We start from the raw sequence: 21966 nt of genomic DNA, 5'->3' as shown, positions 1-21966 counted from the left end.
GTCTCCAGACATTGCCAAATGTGCCCCGGGGGATAAAGCACCAACACCATTACCCCACCTTCCATCCACTGAGAAAGGCCCAAGAGCAATCACTTAAAGAACTGAAAGGAGCAAAGGACAAAACCCACAATTCTAGCTCAAGACTTCAACCCTCACAATAGAACTACTAAACAGAAAAATCAATATAGTAGAACTGAAGAATGAACCAACTGCATCTCACTGACACTAACAGAAAACTTCACCCAGAACAGCAGAATGCACATTCTATTCAAAGGCATGTGGGTTAAACACCTTAAAAAAATTGAAATCATACAAAGTTCTCTGACAATGATAGAACTAACTAGACTAGAAATCAAAGAGTAAAAGGAAAATTTCCAAAGATGTGGAAATGAAACATACTTCTAAAATAATCTATTAGTCAAAAAGATCCAACAGTCAAACAGAACTCCCACAAGTGTGGAGTTCTGTTCCACAATTCTAATTCCACAAATTAGAAAATATCTTTAATGCATCGGAGATTAAACTATAACATTATCAAAATTTGCACGATTGAGGTAAAGCAGTGCTTAGAAGGAAATTAACAGCATTAAAGTGCTATATTAGAAAGGAAAGGTCTCGTTAGAAAAAGAGAAAAACCCAAAGCAAGCAGAATGAAGGAAATGTTTAAAAGCAGAGATTAATGAAATTACTAACAATACTACAGAAAAAAAAAATCAACGAAACCAAAAACTTGGTTCTTTACTAAGATCAATAAAATTGACAAACCTCTACCAAGACTGACAAAACTAAAGGCAAGTAATAGCTTCTGTGGTCTTACTTTGAAGAACTTTGGTCAAACCCTATTTGTAGTACTACTGTAACTCATTTTAAAAGTGATGGGAATAAATTCAGTATGTCCAGCCAGCCTAAGATGATGAAGGCGCTGGAAATCATGTCACATGAAGAATGACTTGGGGGCACCTAGGTGGGTCAGTCAGTTAAGCGTCCAACTCTTGGTTTCAATTCAAGTCATGATCTCACGGTTCGGGAGTTCAAGCCCCACATTGGGACTGTCAGTGCACAGCCTGCTTGGGATTCTCTCTCTCTTCCTCTCCCTGCCCCTCCCACTCACTTTGTCTCTCTCTCTCCTTCTCTCTCAGAATAAACTTAAAAAACAAAACAAACAAAAAACATGCTTGAATTTACATGCCAGAGAAGGGAATACTAAAAAAGAAGAACTGTTCAAAAGAACAATGTTCAAATATCTACAGTGCTATCACAGGAAGCATAGCTATCGCTTACAAAGCAATGCCAGGGAAAAAGGGTATAAATTATACCAAGGCAGATACTAGATCAATGTAAGAAAGAGAATTTTTATCAGAGCTAGCTGACAGTGAAATGGGTTGCTTCATAAAGCAGGAAGCTTTTCACTATTCAGTCTGAGTGAATATGTTATCAGGATTTCCACATACGAGAATGTGGAGGTAACCCTCAAGAACTTTTAAGTATTTGATTACTAGGTCTACTTAATAAAACATTAAGTAGATTTAAGCATTCAGTAATTTAAATTTGCTTCATCAATCTACAATTATACTACGCCAACATAAAGAATCATAACTGTAGCCTTCATTTTGGTAAGGCCTCATAAATATAATTGTTTAATTAAGAAAGTATGCATTCTCAGGCTCGAAATGGAAATTACAAACTAATAGCAATGCTAACAATTCTAAATTCATTGTTAAAATGTATCAAATAAGATTTATATATTTTGGAGGCTCTATATTAAGTACTTGCACAAAACTATAATTGTTAACTTACAGTGTACACTAACTATGTTGTTTCCCTGTAAAACAAAATGGTAATCTGCATGGTAAAAACAAGTGTCTATAATCTCTTTTACTACTCCTAGAAGCAGAGAATGAAGCTAAATGCTTACATCTAATCTGGTCTGATGTTGCTTAGTCATCTGATCTTGAACCTTCAGTCTTCGAAGAAGTTCTTTGAAACCCACCATGGGTACCGGAATTAACCTGAAGAAATCCAACTGGTTAATTTTCATACCTTAAGCCTTTTACTGTTATTACAAAGTATAAGAAATTAGGGTTTTCATAATAATATCCACATAATTTAACAATACATTTCTAGGGTTCAAAGGCAGATCAAGGACTATGAAATCAATCATGTTAAATCACAATGATTTTATTCAACCTCCTCCTTATTTTATTTTACAAATGAGGAAATAAAGTTCGGTCAGAAGTTGTATTTTTAAAAGCAAGTATAATTAGGGGACTGGTACTCAGATTTCAATGTTTACACTACACTACACTGCCTTACCAGTGAACATTCTTTAAAAAGCAATGAAACTGAAATTCAACTCAAAGGTAAGAATTGTAATTAATAGTTGGCATTTGTTGGCTTCCCTAGTAGCAAATACTAGTTTTTATATGAAAACAGGATGAAGATATACTTACTTTTCAGAATCAGGGTTATCCACCTTGGCTTGTTCCCAAATAATAGGATCAACACCTACCAAAAAGACAAATATTTTTTTCTGGAAAAACAAAAAAAACAAAACAAACAAAAAAACCAAAAACACAAAACCAAAATCAAAAAAATAAAAACTATTCTCCATTTTCATATTTGTATGGGAAAGGCCTTCCTAAAAGTAAGACAAAAAACTCAAAAGCTGTGATAAAAAATGACCCTCAAATATAACCATTACAAAAATGAAAATTATTTGTAGGATAAAGCTTAAAAAAATATTATAGATTGAAAGAAAATACCTACAACCTATAGGAAAATAGATTACCCTCCAGAATATAGAAAAAGTTCCTATAAATCAGAAAGGAAGACAAAAACATCTAACAGAAAATGGGCAGGGGTGTCCAGGTGGCTCAGTCAGTTGAGCGTACAACTCTTGATTTTAGCTCAGGTCATGATCTTATGGTTGGTGGGATTGAGCCCCACAGTGGGCTCCAGGCTATGAGTGGGAACCTGTTTGGGATTCTCTTTCTCCCCGTCTCTCTGCCCATTCCCCACTTGCACACATGCTCACTCTCTCAAAATAAACATAAAAAAAAAAAATGGGTAAAGGACATGAATAGGTAATTCATAAAAGATACAAACATGTGGCTAATAAACATACAAAAAGATGTTTTACTTAGTAAAATATACTTTGTTACTTAGTAATCAATTTTACTTAGCTTTAATTTTACTGTATCAGGGAAATACAAATCAAAGTAAGTATTAAGTTTTTCCAATCAGAGTGGCAAAATTAAAAAGACTGACAACCTCCACTGTAGGCAAAAATAAATCAAAATGAGAAAATATTAGAAAAATGAAAAATAAGAAACACCTTTGTGTTATAATGTGTACAACTTTCTTTGAAGAGCAATTTGTATCTAACAATACATAAAATATACACAATCTTGACTCAAAAATTTCATTACCAGGGATCTATTCTAAAAAAATACAGATCCACATGTTCTAAGACATATTTACAAGGATGTTAATATCATAAAAAAAGGTGGAAATGACTTAGAAGTGAAGTACGGTACATCCGTGGTATTCCATGTAGATTTTAAAAAGAATATTTTCATGTACTAACATGGAAAGTGCTAAGAAATACTGTAACTGAAAAGGCAAGTTGCAGTAAATGTACAGTGCAGAATCCCCTTTTTTTTTTTTTAGCACTTCCATGTACATACACATGTACAACAAATTATTAATAGTAGCTGTTTCTGTGGAAAGGAGATAAAGAGGATCTGTCATATAGGCCATATACTCAATTTAGTTATGCTATCTACTATTTTTTAAGGTGAGAACACATATTTTACTTGAATACTCAGAACAACAAATAAGCTAGAAAAAAATAAAAATATTAAAAGTGAATTACCTTTGGGTAGCTTATGGACTATTTTTCTTTAGTTCAACATTTCCCAAAATTTCTAACAAACACATTAACCATGATAAAAAAAAAAAAAAAGCTAAGTGACAATGAATTAGTACAATGAAAACATTCAAAACTATGTCCCAAAATACCAGACATGATACACACTGATTTTATTAATAACCAACTACTATCGCCCAAAATAGAGGAAGCATATATATTTCTAAATCTATCATTTCCTCAACTCTTGTCATTCTAAAACATACCAGCAGGAGGATTCTGTAAAAGTTGTTTGATCTGTGCTGGAGAAAGTTCTGTTCTAGTCATAGAAAGGGTTACACCAAGTTGCTGCAACTGTGTTTTTATATTAGTTTGTTCAAAATGGGCATATAGTGTTGTAGCTGGAACTCTTCTTGAAGTACCATTTGGAGAACGCTCAACAACATAAATGACAACTTCCGTCCTGGGGGAAAAATAATTAAGTTATAAAACAGCACACAACTCATAGCTCCAAATATCACTACAGCATGTGATTTTAGAAAGGTGCTACTTGAATTCAAAGATTGTTGTTTTACAAGAGAATTAAAATAGCATTTTCTTAAATCTTGGAAAATAAAGAACCCTTACTTCACAAGTTCACCTCTAAATCAACCTAAATGATAAAGTTAAAATGAGACAGACATATATTTGTAAAAGGTTTGCTTAGCTGCAAAGTCCTGTATCTTCCAGAATTGAGAAGTACTTTGGAGATTCTGTTGAAGCTTATCTGATCTCAGTTATTATATCTCACTGATAATAATTCTTCTAACCCAAAATATCCTCAGGTAAATGTTATCGCCACTAAGTATGAAAATTATATAGAAGAAAAGGGAAGGGAAGTCAGTCATATTTAGCCATGAATGGACATGAATAGTAATCACACTTTCCAGTAACATCTTTGTGGGCATACAGCCATGATTAATGTTTCTTCCTGTTTCTGAATGGAAAATCTAAGGAATTATTAGCATCCTGTGGGTTAAGAACTCCAAGATTAAGAAAAAAGTTTTTAAACAAATGTTGCTGTCAATACTGAATGGTCACTAGCTGAGAAATAACATTCTGCTCTAAGATTTAATTTGTGTTTTATCAACAAAAACACTGTTGATCACTCTTTCTGGACCCAGGCACACAGAAATAAACAGTACATTTAATGTATACTTACTGATCATCTGGCAGTGTTTTAATACCCTCTACATTTACAGTAAGGGTCTGGTTTCCTCCCAAAACTTTATGCAATGATTCTACCAACTGCTGTTGCTGGCTTCGAATATCTGTTTCTTTTTTGTTGAAAACTAAAACCACTAGCCCATCTTCGTCTTTATTATTGGGCATACAACTATAACCTACTGCCTGTAGAATGACAAAATAAACAATATCAAAAATATGTAGATTTTAAATCAGAAGTTTAATATCTTAAATATCTGCCTAAACAAGGAAAACAGCTTAATGTCTGCTAAAGAAGGAAATAATGATTCTTCCCACCACTCTGTGCCCTATAGCAATCACACAATTATGAAAAGAAACTATTTTAACCAAAAATATAAACTTAAAGTGAAATTTAAATTTCCTCTCCAACAGAGTAACCAAATAGCTTTCTCCTCTGAAAAACTTTGATATTTGTTATCGTTGGGTGTTTCTGAACTCTGATGAAACAATTCTGCATGTAACTGTAAAAGTAACTGCAAAAGTGATGGACCAAGATCTAATTTATTTTACTATATACTTACAGGATCTTAAACTAAGTTTTAGATATATAAAAAAATGACTTACTGAATATAAATACTTCTAAAGTAGAATAACACTGTCAAATTTAAAAATATTATAAGGACTATCTACCTCATTTTATAGTTTCATGTAATACAAAACTTTATGAAGCATGTTAGTTTTTAATATAATATTAAATATGACAAACCATGGCTTTCTAAGCACTCTTTTAGATAGAAGTCTTCTCTTTGGTCACCATTTATGCAACTCTAAAAAAATAATTTAAAAATGGGGCTCAGTTGGTTAAGCATCTGACTTCGGCTCAGGTCATGTTCTCGAGGTTCACGGGTTCGTGCCCCACGTTAGGGTCTGTGCTGGCAGCTTGGAGCCTGGAGCCTGCTTCGGATTCTGTTTCTCCCTCTCTATCTGCCCCTCCCTTGCTCATGCTCTCTCTCTCAAAAATAAAAATAAACACTAAAACAATTTTTTTTTAATTTAAATTCATTCTACACTAGTTTGCATTTTACCGTATGTATGTTATACATCAGATTTAAAAAAATGTCCACTGTATAGCTCTCACTAAACAAAAGTATTAAAATTTCAACTATAAACACTCAAAAACTTTTTGTTAAAGTGATGAGATAAAGAGATGTTCTTTAATAAGGTATGCTAGTCACTTTTTGTTGTTTAACCATGTTCAAAGGGTCTGATCCTCAGCCTTGCAGCTCCAAACAAGGGCTTATGTACATATTGATTAGTGATTGACATAGGCAGCAAAAAGTGGGTTTGTTTGGTTTTTTGCCAAAGTGGCTGAAGTATAAGCTGGATTGCAATACATTAATTTGTTATGAAAAATACACCATCAAATTGACCTAAATACTCTCACTAGCTGATGAAACAGAATCTCTGAGAAGTTAAATTCAAATGAAAAGGTTGTTTGGTAGGCAAGGAATCAGAAAGAAAATAGACTACACTGTTTCAATGGCTTTAGCATCCAGCTGTAATAGTGCCAAGAGAATTATACATGCCAAACAGAACATCTACTTCTGTCTGCTGGTTAGGGTGTACTTTCCTGGACAGTGTTGGATGAATACCACTAAATTCTAATTTTGGGTCTCCCCTTTATAGATGCCAAGCAGACCACTCCCCTTCTGTTAACACTTTTTCCTCAGTTTTAAGTTATATTCTAATCACACCTTCCTTCAGTCATATTCTGGTCACCTTCAATCACATATATGTAAGAAATCACTTCATTTTAATAACTTCTATATTTTTAAAGCAAAAGCATAACTGTACCGTGTTCCAGGAGTGCTAAAAACCAAGCAATTGTTTTCTTGGTATTATTTTAATCCAGACACTACATTCTCTTACACACACTCTTCAAGTAAGGATCAAAAGAAGTACTAATACCTTAAATCGGCAAAAGGGATTTTCTTGTGTGAATTCCACTGGTGGAATGTTGTTGTTGAAATATCCTTTTCCTGTTCCCCAAAAGGCCTGCAGCTGATTCCATTTTGCCAAAATAGCATCCCTCTCATCTCCCAACAGTGTTGGAGCAGAAAGAGCACTTGCAGTATTTATCAGTTGGTTGGACTGGGTAGGAGCTTGTGTAGGCTGACTGAAGAGACCACCTAATGCTAAAAGTGCACCCCATAATTAGTATTTCAAGAGAAAAAAATCAATTCAGAACCTAGATATGGTAGGCAGAATAATACCCCCCACAACCTCCCCCACTCCCACAATGTCCACATCCTAATCCCCAGAACCTATGTTACCTTACACAGCAAAAGAAACTTTGCAGATGTGATTAAATTTAGAGACTGAGTTGACATTATCCCAGATTATCAGAGTGGGCTCAACACAATCATGAAGGTTCTGAAGAGGGAAGTGTGAGGTCAGAGTCAAAGTGAGGTCTGAAGATGGAGGAAGGGACTATAAGCCAAGAAATGGAGAGAAAGACTAGAAGCTGGACAAGGCAAGGGGATGGATACTCCCCTGGAGCCTGAAGAAGTAACACAGGGTTTATGTACATAAATTGCCTTACCACCACCTTGATTTTAGGCCAATGAAACCCATTTCTCAATCTCTGATCTCTAGAACTGTAGCTAATAAATCTGTGTTGTTTTAAGCCACTAAGTCTGTGATACTTTGTTATGGCAACATTAGGAAACTAATATACTAGGACAATCCTTACAATGTTAACTTGCTTTTCTAATGATTATCTTCTTCATACAAGTAATTCCATTACCAGTATACAAGGTGGATCCATATTAGACCCACACCAAAAAAAAAAAAAAAAGAAAGAAAGAATGCATATGGATATGAAATGGAAAAGTAAAGTTTGTGAAGTTGTGGAATTGTTTTTTAAACCTTTATTGCTATTAAATGTGTATAATAGGGGCGCCTGGGTGGCGCAGTGGGTTAAGCGGCCGACTTCAGCCAGGTCACGATCTCGCGGTCTGTGAGTTCGAGCCCCGCGTCAAGCTCTGGGCTGATGGCTCAGAGCCTGGAGCCTGTTTCCGATTCTGTGTCTCCCTCTCTCTGCCCCTCCCCCGTTCATGCTCTGTCTCTCTCTGTCCCAAAAATAAATAAACGTTGAAAAAAAAATATATAAAAAAATGTGTATAATAAACACAAATTGGAGGAAACAAGCAGCAAGAATCATTATATCAGTGTTTTATCAGTATCAACTTAACAATCACTTTTCCTTCTCTCATAACAAAGAAATATATAACAAAAAGAACAAATGAACTAATCATCAAGATTCTAAACTAAAAGCTTTAACAGGTCATGCGGCGCCTGGGTGGCTCAGTTGGTTGGTTAACTGTCCGAGTCTTGATCTCGGCTCAGGTCAAGATCTCACGGGTTTGTGAGTTTGAGCTCCATATCAGGCTATGCACTGTCAGTGTGGGGCCTGCTTGGGATTCTCTCTCTCCCGTCTCCTCTGTCACTCCCCTGCTCATGTGCTCTCTCTCAGAATAAATTAAAAAACTTTAAAAAAAAAAAAAATTTTTTTTTTTAAAGCTTTAGCAGGTTGTATAGCTTTGGGTAAGTCACTTAACCTCTCTGGGCTACAATTTCTCCAACAAAATGGGTGAAGTTGTTAGATCAGATCAATATTTCCAAAGTGGGAGACAAATACCCCCAGAACGTGAAATTATAGCTATCAGGCAACAGCTGAGTCACTAAATGGACTAATTCACCTAACAAAAAAATATCTTTTAATTATCTCATAACACATTTTATTTTATTTTTTTTTTTAATCAATCAAGAAGAATTTATTGAGTGTCCGTAATATGCTCACCACTAGGCACTAGATGTGGCAAAGACTGTTGTTTGCCCTATATTTACTTTTCCTTGTTTTTATTAATTTTTTTCAATATATGAAATTTATTGTCAAATTGGTTTCCATACAACACCCAGTGCTCATCCCAAAAGGTGCCCTCCTCAATACCCTTCACCCACCCTCCCCTCCCTCCCACCTCCCTTCAACCCTCAGTTTGTTCTCAGTTTTTAAGAGTCTCTTATGCTTTGGCTCTCTCCTACTCTAACCTCTTTTTTTTTTTTTTCCTTTCCCTCCCCCATGGGTTTCTGTTAAGTTTCTCAGGATCCACATAAGAGTGAAAACGTATGGTATCTTTCTCTGTTCTCATAATACATTTTAAAAAGTCTAGGTTGGGTGCCAGTATGCCTTTAATGCCTCACATCTGCTTATCTCACTTTCTATCAAAGAACAAGTCTAGGAGCACCTAGTCTGGGTGGCTCAGTTGGGTGAGCATCCAACTCTTGGTTTAGGCTCAGGTCATAATCTCACAATTTGTGAGTTTGAGCCCTACATCAGGCTCTGTGCTGACAGCAGCGAGCCCAACACGGGACTCAAACTCACGAACCATGAGATCATGACCTGAGTCGAAGTTGGGCACTTAAATCAACTTATCCACCCAGATGCCCCTAAAGAAAATTCTTAATAACACAAATGGTAAGTAGGTAAGAGAAGAATCATGAAAATATTACCAAAATGATCTGAGTTTTAGGGCCACTATATTAGATGATAGTTAAGTTTCTTTCAGGTCTAAAATTTTAAGTACCATATGGTCACTGGGGCTTCTACAGGGCTAGAGAGGGGCTACTATTACCCCCCTAGATGAATAGTATAAATTCCCAAATGGGCATATATAAACACTGTAAAGAACTGGACTAGAAGCCACAAGACTTGAATCCTGGTATTATAAGCTCAATATTTATTGTATTTATTGTAGCCTTGGCTAAGAAATTCCTAGGTTTTATCTCAACTTTTTTTTTTTAACGTTTATTTATTATTTTTGAGACAGAGAGAGACAGAGCATGAACGGGGGAGGGTCAGAGAGAGGGAGACACAGAATCTGAACAGGCTCCAGGCTCTGAGCTGTCAGCACAGAGCCTGACGTGGGGCTCAAACTCACGGACCACGAGATCATGACCTGAGCCGAAGTCGGCCACTTAACCGACTGAGCCACCCAGGCGCCCCAATCTCCTCAACTTTTAAATGAGATACACTATGATCTGTACTGATTCATTTAGCTGCCTTTTTACATTTCACACTAGATTACAACCACACTAGTCTACTCAGAGTTCACTTGCTGGAAGGCACTTAGGAACTCAAATTATAAAGTTCAATACATTCTTTTCAACCCCTTAGCATTACTAGACCTCTCATACCTCTCTACCTTCTCAGGGTCCTCATGCTGTAGATTGTTCCTTTAGCTCCCAAAGAAAATCTTCAACTTTCACTGAACACACATCCTCCTAGGAAACGCTCTTCTCCCTTAGATTTCCTCACAATACATAGATTTCCTCACAATACATAGGATTTCCTCACAATACATAAAACTCTTCTGGTTTTATCTTTGATAACATATGTTCATTCACTCATTCAACAAGTATTTACTGAGTATCCCCTAAATGTTAGACACAGAGCTAAATACTAAGGACAGAATGGTAAACAAACTCAGCACATCAAACAAATATTTACAATTGTGGTAAGTTCCTTAGAGAAATACAGAGGCTATGAGAGTACTGAATGAGGGAGCTAATCAAGTCGGGTCAGGTGGGGGAGGAGGGAGACCAGAGAAGACTGCTCCATTAGAATTTCACTAAGGCCTAAAGGAAGCAGGCAGCCAAGCCATGAGGTAGGGGCAAAGATGAACAGCATGTGCAAACCTCTGGCAAAAAGGAGGGGGAAGATGAACCAGTGGAAGCAATAAGGAGTACTAAACAATAAGGTAAGAAATAACAGACCAGGGTATTGTTCAAGGGCTCATATTGACCAAAACTGTGATAATTTGAGCATCAAAAAGAATAATGAATGCAACCAACTCAAGCACAGTCAATTTATGAAAACTCATGCATTCAAAATTACAGTTTTTAAAAGTAAAGATCAAAAACTTAAAATTCAATTCCTTGGACACCACTGGAAATAATCAGGCCAACGACAACTTCTTATAAAAACTGTCAATTGAAAAGAATTTTTAGGGGCGCCTAGGTGGCTCAGTCAGCTGGACATCTGACTCTTGATTTCAGCTCAGGTCATGGGATACAGCCCTGTGTTGGACTCTGCACTGAACGTGTAGCCTGCTTAAGATTCTCCCCCACTCTCCCTCTGCCCTTTCCCTCCGCTCGCACTCTCTCTCTAAAATAAAAAAAATTAAAGAAAAAATGTTTAGCCTACTCTTCCTATACAAATTCTATTTCAGGGTGACCAAACAGTCACCTGGGGGGAGAAAACCTTTGTTTCACAGAAGAATTTTAGTGTGGAAGGGAGGGCAGAAATGGGAGATCACCATTTTGCAACTCCTAATAAAATAACTGACTGAGGCAATGATCATCAATGAATGAAACCATTAGGTTAAAGACTGATGAGGAACTTTACAAGACAGATTGGCTGTCACAACCTGAACCCAAAGATCAATCTTAGCATCACCAAAAGAGGGAAAAAACTTTCAATGTGATATAGTATGAAGCACGTAGCACAACTGGCAAAGTATCTGTGCCAAAAAGTCAAACTTGAATATAAAGTACCTAAAGCTAACTTCATTAACCAGAAAAGTGGGGGATAAAGTTAAATGATACTACAAGGATACAAATCTAGAATGGGGGACATTTCATAGGACAAGTGGCCCAGTTTCTCCAACAATTCATGAAGGGGGTAAAAAGGAGCAAGGGAACACTCTATACTAAAAAGAAACTTGAGACACAACAAGAAAATAAATGTGGAGACCTTGTTTGGATCACTATTTAAGTAAACCAGCTGAAGAAAACTTCAATGAAACATAAATGGAAATGTGATTAAGAACTAGGTATTAGAGGATACCAAGGAATTATTAATAGCAAGTTGGAGTGATGCCCATATTTTTAAAGAGAGAAGCATAGTAAAGTGACAGTGAGGGGACGTATTGGGATTTGCTTTAAAACACTTCAGCAATCTGGGGCGCATCAGTGGCTCAGTTGGTTAATGTTGGACTCTGGATTTCGGTTCAGGTCGTGATCTCATAGTTGATGAGATGAGCTCCATGTTGGGCTCTGTGCTGTCAATGCAGAGCCTGCCTCAGACTCTCTTAGCCTTTCCCCCGCTTGCGTGTGTGCTCTCTCTGTCTCAAAATAAATAAACATAAAAACAAAATAGAAACTTCGTAGAATTACCAGGCAGTGCTGAGGCCCCAACTTAGGTCAGTGGTTAGGAATTTAGTGGTACTGGGGCGCCTGGGTGGCTCAGTCGGTTAAGTGTCCAACTTCAGCAGAGATCATGATCTCATGGTTCCTGAGTTCTAGTCCCACATTGGGCTCTATGCTGACAGCTCAGAGCCTGGAGCCTGCTTTGGGATTCTGTATCTCCTCTCTCTGCCCCTCTCCTGCTTGCGCTCTCTTTCTCTCAAAAATAAACAAACATTAAAAAAAAAAAGTTAACGGGGAGCCTGGGCGGCTCAGTCGATTGAGTGTCCGACTTCAGCTCAGGTCACAAACTTGTGTTCATGGGTTCAAGCCCCGCATCGGGCTCTGTGCTGACAGCTTATAGCCTAGAGCCTGCTTTGGATTCTGTGTCTCCCTCTTTCTGTCCCTTCCTTGCTCATGGTCTCTCTGTTTCTCAAAAAATAAAATAACATGTTAAAAAAAAAAAAAGAATTTAGAGATACTATTTAATCCTTTGTATTATGTGATTTTCTCAAGCAGTATCTAGACAGACAGTTGGGCTTACACCAGCTTGGATTTTTTTTCCCCCTCAGGCACATAATACAATGACAAAGAAGTTTAGCATACTGACAATCAGTGACTGAAATGGCAGGCTATGGAATCTAAGCTAATTAGAGAGTAGAGACAAGAAGCTGATGGAAGAATAGAAAATGGTCTAAACGAAAATGTCACTGTCTAAAGGTCCTAATGAGGTCTAGGAATAGCTACACTGGAAGTAGTTAAAAAGGCAGGCTAAAAGAATAGGTTGTGGGATGTTCACATTAGTGATTTTGAACATTTTCAGATGTTGCCAAGGTCCAGGGTAAAAATTATGGTTTAAGTGAAATGGAAGAAGTCTCTGGAATAAAAGTTAGATGGCATGGCTATCTCAGTATATAGCCATGTGATGTTTAAATAACCCAGACAGAAGTTGAAAAGAAAAGCAAAACTGAGAGCCAGTTGCCAAAGTTTTCATTGAATAAGAGGTACTGTCCAGGAGGTCAGCAGGTAACTGAAATTAAACACATCTCAGATGGAACAGCCAGACAGCAAGCACCTCATACAAGCGGGGGTTTGAAAAGTAAGGCAACAGCTCCATAATCTTTGCAGATTAAGCTCAAAACTCCTTACAGCAGGTCCCAAATTCATCATGCTATGCCATACACTGATGCTTCTGTCAGTTACCCCTCTACATGGAATACCCTTTCCTGACTTTATCCAACTAATTCTTTCAAGACTCAGCTCTTCCTCTGTATTCCATAGTACCTTGCAGGGGTCTGTTTTAGTGCTTTCAAACATATGTGTATTTTTTATAACTTGGAGTTTATTATTCTAATTAAATGTTCGTTATTCTACCTCCCTGTAGACTATAAGCAGGGACTGTGGCTTTCAACCTTATATACCCGATGCCTGACATACAAACATACAGTCAGTAAGTGGCTGCTACATAACTGAATAAGCCCCTTTCATTATACAAATGAATAGCACCAAATTCAACTTCCCATTTTTCCTAACCAAAGCAAGTTTAACTACAGTAACGGATAGTTGGAGAGATATTATTTTAAAGAAAATTTCAAAAGAAAAAACTTCACTTTCCCTTTCTTCTCCCAAAGTACTTGGATTTCCAACAAACTTTCTATTTTTGCAGGAAGATAACAGAAAAGAGGAATGATTAGAATACTAGAAAGAATTCTGAGACTATTATCTTCGTCCTTTTGGCTACACAATTCCTTAAATTTATGTTTAATAACTACTAATCTTGAATAACTTTAGTAGGATGAATTTTAGCCAATCAATCAAGTTACCTAAGAAAAGTGAAGCAAAAGTGATTTAAGAGGAAGAAGACTGGAAAAGTGAAAAGAGCATTACGTAGGAAGTCAAAAAACTCGCATTCGTGTTTCTATACTACTTCCTGGGAGGTATATGGAAAAGTCACAATCCCTCTTCACCTATAAAATGGAAATACCACGAGTACCATTTCATAGGATTCTCGTGAGAATTAAATAAATTAGCCCATACGAGAGAACCCTGGAACACACTGCCATACCAGATAGTAAGGAAGCTATCAAAAACCAATTCTAGGGACGCGTGGGTGGCTCAGTCGGTTAAGCATCCGACTCTTGATTTTGGGTCGGGTCATGATCTCATGGTTCATGCGTTCAAGCCCTGCATTGGGCTCTGTGCTGACAGTGGAGAGCCTGCTTGGGATTCTCACTCTCTCTCCCTCTCTCTGCCCCTCCTCACCATTCTCTCTCAAAATAAATAAATAAACTTTAAAAAACAAATAAATAAAAGACTAATTCTACGTTGTGTCAAAGGACTTGAGAGCCAGTCTGAAGAGGCTTGCATCTTTGGCCAAAGATGCAACATTTAAGCATCAATAAGGATAATAACTGCAACAGATTAAAAAATACAAATATAGGTAGCTGAAATATTTAAGTTCCTAACATTATAAGAAAAATTAATTGGTTTCCTTTAGAGAATGATAGGGAACCAACTCTTTATTTTGAAAACTAATAATAAATATGGGAAAGGATGAACCAGATAGTGGATAAAGTTTCTTGTTATTAAAGTATTCCAACAAATACACAGAAAAGGAATCAGAGGGTTGGAATATATACCATTTTGCAACCCCTAATGAATTAACGGATGGCTGCTGCTTATACAATGAAAAAGAGAGACATTATATACCTCTTGATAAAGTATACAACACTACTGGAGTGCCTGGGTGGCTCAGTCGGTTTAAGCATCCAACTGTTGGTTTTTCTCAGGTCATGATCTCATGGTTGTGGGATCGAGCCCTACACACTGACAGTGTGGAGCCTGCTTGGGATTCTCTATCTCTCTCTGGCCATCACCTGCTCACTCTCTCTCTTGAAACAAACAAACATTAAAAAAAAGGAATACAACACTATCCATAAAGTAGTCTTGAAACCAAACAAAAAACAACTATCAACATACATAAGTGCCTATATCCAACCCAATTTACAAAAAACACAGAAAACAACGAAATATGTTAAACTATACCACAGGAATGCAATCCAGTAGAGTCCTGACTTGAAAAACTCTACAGGAAAAATGGTCTGATTTAACAAATAGGAAAAAGAAAAAAAGGGGGGAGGGCTAACAGGGGAACTTACACAGATTTAAGACACATAAAACTAAACAATACTGTTTACACACTTACGTGACAAAGCTGTAAAGAAAAGTAAAGAACAGATCACCATGAAAGACAGGACTATAGTTCCTCTGATTGGGAAATGACTGGGAGGGCAATGTAGAGGGCTTCTCAAGTGGTTGGCCAGGGGCCACCTCCTGACTTAGGTACTGGTTCCAAGGGTGTTCACCTTATTATATATACAATTCATTAAGCTGTACTTTTATGCAGATTTACTTTTGTGTTACTTTTAGCAACAAAAATTTACATAGACTGTTACTAAACACAGAAGTTTTATAATCCTCATCCTGCTAATCAGTCTACTCCCCAGTTGCTATTATATATTGACATGAGAAGTAGCTTTTGGAATCTTGTGGAACATACTGATAAATTTTCAAAAAAAAAAAAGGTATCATTAAAGTGTTTTGAACAGTGCACTCGATGTCAGCTATGTCTTAGTTTTATATATAAAGTCATATAAAGTAAGATAAAGGCCCCTTATACTTACTAGTTTGCTGTTGCTGCTGCTGTGTATTAAATCCTCCAAATCCCAGTCCAGTTCCCAAACCAGTACCTAAACCAGTACTACTTCCAGTTGTTGTGCCAAAACCAGTACCAAATCCAAACCCTTTGTTCTGAGTACCACCGAAGAGTCCTTTGAAGGAAAAATTAAAATTGCGTAAGTTAACCAAAAAACCAAGCTCTTAGCTCATTCATTTCTACAAATGGCATACGACGTCCTCTTACCAGTAGTGCCTGTGTTAGCTGGAGCAGAAAAGCTGAATGCAGAACCAGCTGTTGTAGATGTTGTCCCAAATCCTCCAAACCCAACTAATTAAAAAGGATAAATAAAACAGACAGAATCTTTTATATACATACATTTCTTTTTCAAATTATTTTGTCGTTGCCACATACAGAGGCAAAATCTATTGATCTAATTTTTCCTTCCTCTACTTTCAACTTCAATTTTTAAAAAACTATACTACTAATCAAGAAGTCAAATGTTGCAAAAAGTGACTAAGTATTTAAAACAGAAATAGCACAATGCAATACATACTCTTCAACATACCCTTAAGTCACAGCTGAGAAAACATGTTAAGCCTACTAGCATGCTTAACAAACTCTAAAATGACTATGTATATACTTTTAGAGCAGGAGTTGCAAATTCAAATGCCTGTAAGATTTAGGCTGATAACATTAATAAGTGAAATAGACCAGGTGTTTACTGACTGGTAGAACTGTTCAATGTGAACAGTTTTTAAAAATGGAAGCAGTTTCTAAATTCAAGCAGATTATTGCCACAGGAGAAAGGTAGTAATGTTGTTTATTCCCATTTCCCGCCCCCCCCCCAAAACCCGAAGATCTAGATTTTCTCTGTGAAATTTACAGAATTTTAGACCCTAATTAACTAATTAATTTTTTGGAATGAATTCAAATATTTTTAAAGTAGCATGCTAAACAAATCGTATTAGCAGACTGTGGTGCCAGTTTGAAACTTTGGCTTTGGTGAATTAACTTAGGTTCTATTTTAGCTTCCTTTCTACTTAGTCTTCATGAAAATTTACCAACTTTCCCAAGGAAACATACTGACCTCCCTACAACAAGAATGTGTTTCTTGAAGGAAGAGTGAAGGGGGAAAAACTAGGGAAAGAGAGAACTAGCACAGCCCCCTGGACCAAGTTGGCAACTAACAGATCTACAAATTTCATTTTTAGATTTAAGTTTAGAGATGAAACTAATCTTAACCATATGTAACTTGACATATGGATGGAATGGAATACAGACGAGCTAAAATTGTTTTATGTTTTTTCCCTTATTGTCAGTCTTTCCCTGATTACCAAGGTGATACCAAAAAGACTTTTAAGAAAAATATTTGAACCATCAGTGATCTCGGAGTTATGCCACAGGTTTTCTGGAATTCTAATTTTTAATCTCATATATTTCTAGTATAAGAGACAGGGATTCATGTTATGTAAAAGATATAAGGAAAAAACTCAACCCTTTTGATATCATATAATTTTAATTTGGAAAATTACTCACAAATAGACTGCATGTTGCAGCCATAATCAGGTAGGTTCTACTGTAGTATTGCAAACTATAAACATTTTGATAAAAATCACCTAAAGTACAGAATGCTGTTCTCAATCTTTTTCATTATTCTTCACTTCCGTAGAAAAACTATGATATATTCTGGATTGGCTACACAATAAAAATATTAGTATCTTATCATGTTTCATAATACCAAAAATGTTTATTCGTAATAGTGGATCTGCAAAGATACAAAATAAACAAGGGTTTCTATCCCTTTGCTGAAGATTCAGTTAATGAACATATATATAAAGTAGTTAAAATACAGTTATATTATCACAACTCAACACTTAACAGTGGTAACTCCAAATGAACATGAAATCAAGCAAATACCAACAAGTTTATTTACTGTTGTTGAATTACAAGCTGGGTAGCTTTGTTCAGAAACACAAATTTCAAAATAATATTGCTGTTTTACCCAGTGCCAATTTTAAGCAAACAGGAAAAGTAAACATACCAAATGGCAGTGATACATGATTACTTAATAATGGATTATTTTATCTTTGGAATTCAAGGTTTCAAGTATTCTTCAAAAGGTTTCAAACCAGATGCCAAGATGATTTTCACACTGTGCTAACAAATACTGCACAAACACCAGACTTCCCAAGTAAATTTTAGAGAATAAATAATAATGTTTACCAAATGCATATAATTGGCACAGGCATAAGTGGCATAATGTAAGAGAATATGGACAAGAAATTCATATACGAGCAGCAGAGGAACAAGACTATTCTATAGGGTGACTGTCTGTAAAGGACACATAGACCTATTTTAAATTTATATACACATATACACACATTATAGTTTGTGTTTTGCAAATTTCCAAGGAGCTTCAATCCACATAGACACTAAAATCTTCCTAATTATCTCTTTGAATGCAAATATGTCTAGCCTACCTACTTGAACTCAATGCTACTTGACAATAAATTGCTCTGATCATTTCTCAAAAAATCCAGTAAAAAATTGGGGGCTCTTTCCATAACTACAAATCTTATAGAAACGTGTCCTAATCTGGGGTTGACCAAAGAAATACATTATTGTTGTTACACACCATAAAAAACAAGGCAAGTTACTGCTGTTCGTATAAGACTTGTTTCTCTTGGGAAACACAAGGACAATCAAATGAAATTCCAATGAAAGATGCAGGAAAAATGAAAAAAAAAAAAAAATGACTGCAGGAGTCCAAGAATCCCAGAAAAACGAGCCTGACTGCTGAGCTTTTATTTTGGAAGAGATGCGTAATAATTTGGAAAACATAATCTACTCAAAATAATAATCCATTCGAAATTTTCATCACTTGGAAGGTATATTCTGTTTAATTAAATGCAAGCTTAAAAAAGGAACATTATAACTTGCAAGACTTCCTAAAACCGAATCTTTTAAGGCAGTCAAAACTGGATACAAATGTTTTTGATTCCATACTAGAAAGTGAATTTCCTTTCCTCATTAGGCAAGCCAGTGTTCTTTCCCAAACTAAGAACCACAAAATATTCTTGGACTCCGGCTCCCAACATTCGTTACACATACGACCCGCAGTATCTACCTGCACTTGCCAGACTGTTACCAAAATTGAACGGAGTCGCCGAGGTAGTAGAAACACCGAAATTGCCAATATTAAAGTTCACTGCAGGATTAGCAGTTAATCCGAAACCCCCAAAATTAAACCCACTGGCGGTGGAGTTGGCAGTCTCAAGCCCACCAAATCCTGATAGGCGTGTAGGCAAAGAAACAAAATTTTAAAATGGGAAAGAAGAAAAAGAAAAGAAAGCAAGAGGATTAGAAGAGTCAGCAGGTTTCACAGAAGTGAGCAAAGACAAACCTTGACTTAGCTCCAAACGAGTTAAGAAAGCGGAGGAGGTGGGGACAGGAGGAAGGAGCAGGAGCGTGAAGTCCCGCAGCAAGGACCAAAGGGGCCAGGACCAAAGGAGCCGCAGGGCACCGCCCCGGGGTCCCTAGCCCTAACCTCACCAAGCCCAGCAGCGGGAGCTAAGCAGGGATTCCCGCGGGTCCGGGAGGCTGAGGTGGGGAGGACAGAGCGGGTCTCCGGCAATGGGAAAGAGGAGCCGCCCTCCAGTCTCTCCGAGTCCGACTCGCCGGCGGCGGGAAGCGAACCCTAGGAGGACAGGGCACTGCAGGGATCCACGCACGGCGTGGGAGCCACAGGCTGGGCCTCAGGTTCCGTAGCGGCCTCCTCAGGAGCCGCCTGGGCCGGCTCTGCCGCAGCCCGCCCTTTCCCCAGGCACCTAAAGTCTCCAAGTGGCCAAGAGACCCCAGGTTCGCGGGACTGGAGAGTTTCGGACCGAGGGGGCTGACCAGAGGCCTCCCTTTCTCCCCGGGAGAAGGTCTGGGAGGATCACTTACCCGCGGGGGCCGCGGTGGCTGCAGCGGTGCCAGAGGTGCCCGAGGGAGCCCCAAAGTTGAAGGCCATGTCGCGGGAGCAGGGGACCAAAGCACTGCTCCCGCGACACTAGGTGCTCTCGGCTTTTCGGTCCGGCGGGAAACTGCCCTCGGATAACGGAGTCCCGCCTCTTTTCTGGCCCAGCCAAAGAGACCGGAGCGCAGGCCAGGCGCAGGAGGCGGGGATTGGAGGGGGAACGCCCCCCGGCCCGCCAGCTTCCGGGGGCTTAGCGGCCTCACGTGGCGTGGAGCGTCACAACTGAGAGGAAATGCTGGCAAATTAGCGGCTGCTTGGCGCCTGAAAGCCCTTAAAGGCTTGGAAAAGGTGTGCGTTAACAAGCAGTTGGGTTCGTGAGTTCGGGCTCCGCATTGGGCTCCCTGATGGGTGCGCAGAGACCGCTTCGGGGCCTCTGTACTCCACTCTCTGCCCCTCCCCTTTTCACAGGCGCGCCGGGCACTGTCGCTCAAAAAAAAAAAAAAAAAAAAAAAAAAAAAGATGTGCGTGGGGATGAATGCGACTGTGTAATGAGTACTGGATAGGTAGGCCAAATCCTCATCTCCGTAGTGTAGGGTCAATGGATAATGCTAAAACTCATGAAAATTACTGAAGCAGCTTGTTACCTAGTCATGGAGGTAAATTAAAAACAAAACAAAAAACCTAACAGGTGCCTTTGAGAATGATGTCTATTTACTTTTTTTTTTTTAATAACAAACCTGAGAGAATTATTTGATTCTGAAATCCATGTGCTTGTATACCTGTTAAAAGAAAAACAATAACAAGCCGTTGTGTCTATCAAAATTAGAAATCCTTGGACATAGCAATGCTACTTCTAAGAATTTATCTTATAAATAATTAGGCAAAGTTATGAAATACAAGGTATAACAAGTGATTGGAAACAAATGGGTTTGCTTAAATAGTTGCATTTATGAAAAGGAATGCTATTCAGACCTGAAATGGGAACAGTAAAGCTCTTTATGTACTGAAAAGATAGATCTGAAAGATAAATTACATGAAAAACAATTAGAACACTGTCTATGCTGTGCTACAATTTAGATGACAAAAAAGGGTTGGAATGTAGAAATACACATTTTTGTATAAAATATTCCTGGAAAGATATATATAAAAAGTGAATAACATTAGTTGCCTCTGGGAAGAAGAACTGGGTGTCTGGGAGATGGGTGGAGGACTTTTCCCATAAAGCCCTTTTTCGCTTGAGAATATAAATGTGTTACCTATTCAAAAAATTAAATCTTGGTATTAGTGGTAATTGCATGTGTTCCAGTGAGAGTGCTGATACAGGGAGGAGGACAGCCGGAAGGGAGATGGCAGCAGATGGACTTGACTGATGGGATGTGGAGGGAAGGGATAGGAGGAGTCTAGCAAGAGTCCCTGGTTTCTGACTTGTACAACTGGGTAGATTGTGATGGGAATTTGGAACGAAGACAAGAAAAAATGTATTCCTTTCTTAACTTTCCAGACTTGAGGACAGGCTGGCTGAGGACATCCAGCTCGTGTTTGGTGTGTGCGACTGAGGTTGAAGAGAGACCCGTGTTTGGGTTGTGATTGAAGTCAGGGAGTCGCTGGAATTGTCAGGAAGAGTATCAAGTGAGAAGAGGTTGCAGCTGAGCACAGTGTCAAGCACGGAGCAGGGGTGCCTGGGTGACTCAGTCGTTTCAGCGTATGACTCTTGATTGCGGCTCAGGTCATGATCTCATGGTGGTGAGATTCAGCCCCATGTAGAGGTCTGTGATGACAGTGCAGAGCCTGCTTGGGATTCTCTCTCTCCCTCTCTCTCTGTCCCTCCCTTGCTTGTGCTCTCTCTTCTTTCAAATAAATAAATAAACACAAAAGAAAAGAAAAAAGAAAAGAAAAGAAAAGGAAAAGAAAAGAAAAGAAAAGAAAAGAAAAGAAAAGAAAAGAAAAGAAAAGAAAAGAAAAGAAAAGAAAAGAAAAAGAAAAGAAAGAAAAGGAAAGAAAAGAAGAAAGCAAACAGCCCTCAAGGGAGTC

General features: G+C 37.9%; 1 protein-coding gene across 2 annotated transcripts in view; it reads right to left on the bottom strand.

Annotated features, from left to right (window-relative positions):
• The window catches only part of NUP54 (nucleoporin 54), a 30498-nt gene extending 10436 nt beyond the window's left edge, over window positions 1-20062 (bottom strand). Inside the window, exons 1-9 of one of the 2 annotated variants that reach the window (XM_019829347.2) lie at window positions 19923-20046; window positions 19105-19266; window positions 16221-16304; window positions 15982-16128; window positions 7022-7248; window positions 5070-5257; window positions 4135-4331; window positions 2451-2505; window positions 1916-2009 (exon numbers count right to left, since the gene is read on the bottom strand). In XM_019829347.2, the coding sequence (XP_019684906.1) occupies window positions 1916-2009; window positions 2451-2505; window positions 4135-4331; window positions 5070-5257; window positions 7022-7248; window positions 15982-16128; window positions 16221-16304; window positions 19105-19266; window positions 19923-19989 (1221 nt within the window). In that variant the 5' untranslated portion in view covers window positions 19990-20046. Of the gene's footprint in view, window positions 1-1915; window positions 2010-2450; window positions 2506-4134; window positions 4332-5069; window positions 5258-7021; window positions 7249-15981; window positions 16129-16220; window positions 16305-19104; window positions 19267-19922 lie in introns of both variants that reach the window. The other variant, XM_003985270.5, reaches the window with a different exon arrangement.
• Window positions 20063-21966: the final 1904 nt, after the last annotated feature.

Source organism: Felis catus, chromosome B1 (assembly GCF_018350175.1).
Source record: "Felis catus isolate Fca126 chromosome B1, F.catus_Fca126_mat1.0, whole genome shotgun sequence".
NCBI classification, from domain to species: Eukaryota; Metazoa; Chordata; class Mammalia; order Carnivora; family Felidae; genus Felis; species Felis catus.
This window is presented reverse-complemented; position numbering and strand designations above follow the sequence as displayed.